Source organism: Salvia splendens, chromosome 12 (genome assembly GCF_004379255.2).
Source record: "Salvia splendens isolate huo1 chromosome 12, SspV2, whole genome shotgun sequence".
In the NCBI taxonomy this organism is placed as follows: domain Eukaryota; kingdom Viridiplantae; phylum Streptophyta; class Magnoliopsida; order Lamiales; family Lamiaceae; genus Salvia; species Salvia splendens.
Genome location: NC_056043.1, coordinates 11712422 through 11720891, shown reverse-complemented (window position 1 = coordinate 11720891; position 8470 = coordinate 11712422). Strand labels below are relative to the sequence as shown.

The 8470-nt window shown below is 42.8% G+C and overlaps 1 protein-coding gene across 1 annotated transcript; it reads left to right on the top strand.

Moving 5' to 3' along the window:
- Positions 1-2138: 2138 nt before the first annotated feature.
- On the top strand, positions 2139-2915 carry LOC121757545. Its single transcript, XM_042153073.1, has 2 exons — positions 2139-2483; positions 2577-2915. Exons 1-2 carry the CDS (start codon positions 2139-2141, stop codon positions 2913-2915), a joined length of 684 nt encoding a protein of 227 aa, XP_042009007.1.
- The last annotated feature ends 5555 nt before the right edge of the window (positions 2916-8470 follow it).

The following is an 8470-nucleotide window of genomic DNA, read 5'->3' as shown; positions in this document are numbered from 1 at the left end:
AGCACTCAACATTAGCAATGAGTCGACGGGGGCGGTGAACGGCGAGCACTGCCGACCAAAAAGGTAAGCAAGGTAAGAGAACTACGTGGGCTTTGATTCCTCAATAAAATTGTGGATACGTAGGCACCTCAACTTAAATTTGAAAAGTTTAACTTCGAAAGTTTAAGTTGAGCTCAAGCCCTTTTCAAATTTTTTTTTTCCCCCCTATTTCATAGATCATTCAGGATGCGGCTAAGTTGTACTTGAAGATCATTAAAATATATTCCGCATTTGATATTTATCAAATGGGGAATATATTTTAATGATCTTCAAGTACAACTTAGCCGCATCCTGAATGATCTATGAAATTTTTTCTCGGAATCAACCTTTTTTTCTTGCAAAATGTTGCCCATTTTCTAAGCAAACACATATCAGCACGCTATATACACTGATACACATTGCTGCATTTCTAATAGGGGCAATTTGATGTTCCAAAGCAATCAATGCATCTCGAACACACATAGTCAGAACATTATTCAAGCATCTAGCATGGAAAAAATCAGAACAAACTATCTATTAGTACTAATTTTTTCCATGCTAGATGCTTGAATAATATTCTGACTATGTGTGTTCGAGATGCATTGATTGCTTTGGAAGATCAAATTGCCCCTATTAGAAATGCAGCAATGTGTATATAGCGTGCTGATATGTGTTTGCTTAGAAAATGGGCAACATTTTGCAAGAAAAAAGGGTTGATCCCAAGGTAAGAGAACTACGTGGGCTTTGATTCCTCAATAAAATTGTGGATACGTAGGCAACTCAACTTAAATTTGAAAAGTTTAACTTTGAAAGTTTAAGTTGATCTCAAGCCCTTTTCAATTTTTCCTTTTTCCCCCCCCCCCCCATTTCATTTTTTTTTAATTTACCTTCCGAGTCCGACGAGGCGACGAGCCGACGACACTTGTAAATTATATTACATTGTTGTATGTTGTTGTATTGTATACTTATGTATTGTAAATTGTAATGTATCGTTGTCCGTTACAACTCAAAATCAATAAAATTTATTTCATTTTCTCCTTATTCGTCTTATTTGTGCTTGAATTATGCATTGTCTTGTTCCGATTTGTTGTATAAAGCCAAATTTCAAATTTAAAAAATAAATAAATAAATAATTGAACCGGCGAAACCGCCGGTTCAAAAACCGGAACCGCCAAAACCGCCGGAAAACCGGCGGTTCCGAACCGGAACCGGAACCGCCCGGTTTTCGAACCGGAACCGGAACCGTGAAATAGCCTCACGGTCCGGTTCCGGTTCCGCTTCCGCCAAAACCGAAACCGGCAGTTCCGAATCGGAACCGCCGGTTTTCGAACCGTGGGCAAGTCTAGAAGCCACAGGACAGCGAGAGCATTCAAGCAGTAGACGCTATCAACCCTCGGAAACAAAAGTATCCGGAAAAGAAATCCTTCAAAGAACCACCTTCTGGTTCCACTGAAGGTGAACAGCTCAAGAGAGAGGCAGCAGAATGGTTTGATACGATGATGACTAGAGAAATGGACGATAAAGCCATTAGAAGGGCAATTATGAAATTTTGCCAACCGTCACAACCAACCGAGTCAAAAGAGGTTACCCAACTAAGAAGGGTCGAGAAACCACCAAGCTACCCCATTGAAAGGAATGCTGAAGGAAGATCCCTCGCCTACAAGGCAACTAATCTCCGCACCAACATCGCCGATGACTCTCAAGAACCTTACCAACCAGGCCAATAACAAACCAGTCAACCTAAATCTGCAGGAACAGGAAGGGAGATCGAAGAAAAAACTGAGGCCGGTTCATGGGGTAGTCAAGTGGAAAACTCATGCCTTGATAGAAACTCACCCGGAGCTGTATATGCATCCCATGATAAAAAAGAGAGGGACGCCCCACTTTAATCGACAATGCAGAATTAGACCCACCCTGAGATTCGAAGAGTTCATGGTGGGGGAGGAAGAGTTACTCTTCCAATGTCAACAAAAACTGACACCCAAAGGGCGGAATTCGAACTGGCAGACCCTCGAACAATCGAAGCAATGCACACGCAGGCAGTGAAACTCCCATACTCTACCGACCAGGAGGAGGTCAGAATCTTTTTAGGACGCGCCAGGATCCATAAAAGATTCATCATGGTTTTCGCAAAAAGTGCCCAGCCCCTGACGAAACTTTTTCCGAATAACATGAAGTTTGAGTTCTCTGATGGCTGCAAGGCTGCGTTCCCAAATGACCGATTGATAAACTTTCCAAAAATACGTGCCCCCGGCTGGAATCACCCCTTTGAGGTGATGTGCGATGCTAGCAATCATGCTGTAAGGGCAGTATTAAGTCAGAAAATCCAAGGGGAGAGTTACATTTCCCTCTACGTGTCAGAAACATTGAATCGGGGACAAAGGAACTATGATGCGACCGAAAAGGAAGTGCTATCAGTAGTCTTTGCATTTGGAAAGTTTGGACGATACCTACTTGGTTCCAGGGTAATAGTGTATACAAACCAGGCGGCCGTCGAGTACCTCTTGGCGAAAAGGGGATCAAACCCACGTTTGCACATGTGGTTATTTCTTATACAGGAGTTTGAATGGGAAGTAGTGGATAAGAAAAGATGTGAGGACAGAGAGGTGAATCACCTGCGCCGAATTCTGCGAGAAGGAAACAAGGAAACCATTCCAGCCGATTTCTCTGAAGGGCACATGCATCTAATCAAGTCACTATCTGAAGAACAGCGGATCTGCCAGGAAGGGAAAATTGATCAAAGCAAACAGAGAAGCTGGGGACAACACGCACAGAAAAGGGCAGTGTTTGCAGATATGGCCGCCTACTTGGTAGCAAGCGAGTTGACAGGAAGGGACGGAATGGAGGCGTTTGTAGTGGGCGACATTCCACTACTAATGCCTAGCTCGCACCAATGAACAGGTAGAAGGAGTGATCGGGTACTCATGGGAAGTCTGCTTGATCAAGCGACAAATTCCAAATCTATTAAACTGATCAAGTAACATCCCATGGGAACCCGGTCAAATCCTTATTAGTGTAAATAGTTTTAATGTGCTATTTTTATTTCTTAGAATATTAAAAGTCGGAAGTGGAGGAAAGAAACTGATCAAGTGGAATTATGTGGGTCGTCATCTGGATTTAATGGTCCACGTGATCAGTGCAAATCGAATTTGATCGGTAGTACAGTGACTGAGTTGACAAAGGCAGGTGATGATAAGACGTGTGCAGTAATTAGAGAGGTGTCAGGGGGCGCCAACAGTCACAATGAAGAGACGTCTTGGAGAGAAGGAGGAAGCGTATCGGAGAAGCTTTGCCACCTGGCACTCTAAAAAGGTGCGCCTGCACGTGAAGAGTCGCACAAGTCTAAACAAACGCAGAGATCTCAAATTGGCAAGAATCTCAACAGTCGGGGTTGCAGTACAAAAAGGGTATTTTGGGATCTCACTTTCCATCAAATACCTTCAGAACCTTTGTGCTATCCTCATCTAATTCTCTCCAAGTTCAAATCACCCGAAATCATAATCAGAAAGAAATGCAGGGCAATCAACTCGAGACTCCCAATACTTCCTCATTTTCTTCAGGAGCCGGTATCAACAGTGATAATCAGAGATCCTTGTCACCACCCAACCCACCAACCACCAGAACCCCATTATTACCTCATAGATTCATCGGCCCACTCCAATATGTGGACCCGACTGCCATAAGGCGTATGGACTCCGTACTCAGAAAATTTCTCACCGGCGCTGACCCCGTGGAGGTTTACACCACCCTCAAAGCTCGCCTAGGAATTTCTCGGTCTAAGGACCCCGCTTCGCCACCACCCGCAGAGGAGGATGACTCCATCCCGAAAAGAACGCGCCGCCGAACGATGGACCAACTGCTTCTTGAAGCTGAGGGTTCAAGGCAGCAAGTGGATGAGAAGAGACAAGCGCACCAAGGGACCAGGGCAGCCGTAGAAGCAAGCAAGACTACGGAGGGCAGCCAGGTGAGAGCAGAGGAAGAGAGCAAGAGGAACGAGGAAGAAAGTATCCTTCCTCCTCCCAAGAAGGGCAACCATACCAACCAAGGTATGGGGCTTACTAACGCTGCCAGCATGCTTCTCCCAGCGAAGGAGAAAAAGAATAAAAATATCAAGGAGAAGGAGCTCCGATGAGCACAAACGCCATGAAGGCAATAAGGAAGGCCTGTGAAATGAAGGCAATAAGGAAGGCATGTGAAATGGAGGCTATTAGGAACGCATGCAACATCCTCTGATTCAACCATCTAGAAGGCAGTAGTATCACTCTTAACTCTGTTTCTTTGTGTAAACTGTGTTTTGACTCCATTCTCACACTTAGTCATGTGTATGGACTAAGTGTGAGAAGTTTATGGAAATTGTTGTCTGTTTTGCCTATGTGTTATATTTTTCTATATTTGTTAGCATGTGTTGATAGCTGGCACTTCTCACACTTAGCCCAGTGTCTGGTCTAAGTGTGAGAAGTTTCCCTTGTTTGTTATTGTTTTTTTCCACTGCATCAAGCCCCTCGAGGACGAGTTCATATGCAGTGGGGAAGGGGGACGGGTTAGTTATAGTAGAATCATACATGCTAAAAATTTTAATAAAAATAACAAATTCCAGTTAGTAATAAAATAGACAATATCCATGAAATTGGATAATTGGAAGACTTGATTAGTTTTTGGAAGAGTTAGAAAAAGGATTCAGTATGCTCACGTGTAAAAACTTGATTGCAAAAACTTGACCAATTTGAACGACGCAAGTATGATGGAAACGCTCAATTTCTAAATCAACTGTGAAGTCTCTCTATATGTGAGTTATAAGCCAAAAGTAGAACACTTTCTACTATTTTTACAAAAGGAAACTTTACGAGAGGCTGACTTTTAATATTGAGATGACAATTGCACAAGTAGTAAGGACTAAAGGCACTAGGACATAGCCTTTTTGAGCTATTTTCTTCCTTCGTTCCACAAACCCGCCTCACTAATCAAGGCACCCCTTAGTTAACCACGTTGAGCCCATACACTCTTACCCATTCCTTGAAGCCTTAAAACCAAATTCAAAGTTTCATATCACATGAGGAAAGAGGGTCAAAGAGATGAATTTTGTCAATGGAAACAAAAGGGGATAGCGATAGAATGGTCAAAATGAAGGGTAGCCGGGTTAATCAAGTTAGACAATCGGGTTGATCATATAAAAAGAAATGAAGAAAAGGTTTGAGAAAAAGAGGGCAGGAAATAGTTGTAACCTGTCTCAGAATATCAAAAGTCAGGAAATAAGCCGGAAGTTATAAGGCTAAAGGTCGAAATTTGACCAAGAAGGAGCATCAAGCAGAGGAAGAAATAGATATCCCAAATCTGATCCAGCGAGTTTAGTCAAATCTTTGGCTTTTTGACTCATGTGATTTTTCTTTTTAATTTACAAATTTTATTTTAAACTTAGAACCCCTAGGACCCTACCCTAATACGTTACTACCCTTGAGCCCCGTTACAACCCAAAACAAAGACCTTAAGGAACTATCTTGTGCAGTCCGATTCAAAGTATTAAATTTATGGCAACACCGAGTGAACAAGTCCTAACATCTCTGGTGAGAAATGAGTGACTGAGTGAATCCAACAGTGGTTTTTAAATTGAGCAATCTTGACAAGCTGACATCTTGATCAAGCAATAGCGAAAGAGAAGGAACACAAGCTACTGGCAAATGGATTGACCTCGACCTCGGGTATGATTGTTGGAAAATTATTCGGTCTAATGCATACATGTGAATACGTGTTTTTTTATCTTGAAGTCTTGTTTTCATTTTTTCTTTTACCTGAGAAATAAGTAAACCATGCTTGAAATTTGCCTTATCTTTTTTCTTTTCTTTTTTTCTTTATACTTGAGGACAAGTATGTTTTAAGTGTGAGCAGTTTGATAAGGCTCATTTCATACATCGGTTTAAGGGTAAAATGTACGCTGCTTGATCGGTTTATCGCGCAAAACAAGTGTTAAATATGCAGGAATGCCGCTTGACCAAGGCAGCATGGCCAAATTGATCAAGCAAGTACAAAAGGCGATAAAAGGTCAAGAATCGGGGGAGTTGATCAAGGGGAGTGATCAAGCAGTTAGACGGGGACCGCTGGCTTCTAGAAGAAGAACACGTGAGGAAATGAGCTGGATGTGGCGCACCATTCTGTTATCAAGGACAACGTTCTAGAAGGGGACACGTGCTAGCTTATGAGACTCAAGGACGGACCTGAGTCATGAATCTGTTACTCAAAAGCGTCGTCATTCTAGAAGAAAGGCACGTAGCAATCAATGAGTCGCTCATTCTATGCATGAGCGAATATTCCCTGTCAGCATCGTTATCCAGCTGGAGGCCGAATCGAGCTTATAAATAGAGGGTGTGCCATCACAAGAAGGAGGAGATTCTTTACTTTCCGTCTAGTTTAGCTTAGTTTAGCTTAGTCCAGTTCTCTATAATAGCTTAGCTTAGATAAAGTAATGCGTAGTTAGAAAGGGGAATTAAAGAAGCGCTGCAGAATACTCGTTTTCTGTCGGCGTATTCATAAATTACCCGCCGAGATTCTTCTCGGTTTTACTGGCTTTCTTATTTTCCGAAGTATTAGCTTAGTTTTAATTTAACGTTGTATTGCTCTGAGTTTAGTTTAATCAAAGTTATTTCGTTTTCATCCTCGCATTTACTTTTCCGCTGTTACCTGCAATTTACTTGACCCAGTAGTTAAATCTCCGTTGATCAAGCTAGCTAGTTTAATTCTGCCTAGAGTAAAAACAGTAGTTAAAAACTCTCAAGTTAAAGCGTGGCAGCAGCCAACGCCCCCTGTTCACTACTCACACACTGAACACACCAACTTCTCTTTGGGATCGACCCCGAACTTGCCGCTTTACTGTTAAAGTTGTGCAAAATTGAGAGTTTACAAATTACTTTGGTTAGGAAGAAAGAGCGAGAGCAAGACTGCATTGATTAAGTGGCAACGGCATTTGCTAACTGATCCGACCGGTTCGGTTATCATTCCATATAACTTGATCCGCATTCTAATCGCGTTTTCGTCTCTTTCCAAGTCCTTCCAATCATAGAACCAGATTTAAGAGCCATGATCATCGACGCCCAGAGACGCGATGAGGCGTTAGAAAAATTTCTCCTAAAAGTGAGGACCGGAAAAGGGGACAGTTACCGCGAGGAGGCGGATAACGCTCTCACTTTCGAAGGGAGACTGTGCGTACCCAATGATGAGGCACTTAGGAACGAGATCATGAGTGAAGCTCAAGAGACGCCCTACACTGCTCATCCTGGAAGTACAAAAATGTACCAAGATATGAGAAAGCAATTCTGGCGGGATGGCATGAACAGAAGCATAGCGTCGTTTGTAGAAAGGTGTCTGGCTTGCCAGCAAGTGAAGGCCTTACATCAACGACCCTATGGGAAACTGCAACCTCTCGAGATTCCAGAATGGAAATGGGAGCACATTGCAATGGATTTTGTGACAGGATTGCCAAAATCCCAACGAGGAAATACTGCCATCTGGGTGATTTAGATCGCCTCACCAAAAGTGCTAATTTATACCAATCCGAATCACATATGGATCCGACAAGTTGGCTCAGATCTATGTGCAAGAGATCATACGCTTACATGGCGTACCAGTAACGATCACTTCGGATCGAGATTCGAAATTTACTTCTAGATTTTGGATAAGCCTGCAGCGAGAACTGGGCATTCAGCTGAATTTCAGCACAACATTCCATCCACATACGGATGGACAGTCTGAAAGGACAATTCAGACATTAGAGGATACGTTGAGAGCCGTAGTGCTCGACCGTGGGGCAAACTGGGAGCCAGTACTGCCACTTATAGAGTTTGCCTACAACAACAGTTACCAGACAACTATAAATATGGCCCCATACGAAGCACTTTATGGAAAGAAGTGTAGATCACCGCTTTACTGGGATGAAGTCGGTGAGAGAAGAATTCTCGGACCAGACTCGGTAGAGAAAATGATAGAAATTGTCTGATAGATCCGAGAGAGGATCAAAGAAGCTCAAGATAGACAAAAATCTTACTCATATGCTCGCAGAAGCGACCTACAGTTCAAGGTTGGAGATAAAGTTTTTTTGAAAGTATCTCCGTCGAAAGGGATAACTAGATTTGGCGTTAAGGGTAAGCTAAGACCGCGTTTCATCGGGCCCTATGAAATCCTAGAAACAATCGGCCCAGTAGCGTACAAATTAGCACTTCCACCGAGCTTTGGAAACGTGCTCAATGTGTTCCACGTGTCACAGTTGAGGAAATATGTGTTCGACCCCAAACACATAGTACACCAAGAGCAAATGGTGTTAGAACCAGATTTGAGCTATGAAGAAAAACCAGAAGCAATTTTAGATTGAAAAGTAAAAGAAATGAGAAATAAAGCTATTGTAACAGTGAAAGTCCTATGGAAGCACCACGGCCGCGAGGAAGCCACGTGAGAGCTTGAGGACAAG

Bases quoted from the DNA above. Each gene is read 5' to 3' on its own strand.
- LOC121757545 (XM_042153073.1), top strand. From the start codon at position 2,139: ATGGTTTTCGCAAAAAGTGCCCAGCCCCTGACGAAACTTTTTCCGAAT. The intron at 2,484-2,576 runs GTAATAGTGTAT...TTTCTTATACAG, and splicing joins GATACCTACTTGGTTCCAGG to GAGTTTGAATGGGAAGTAGT.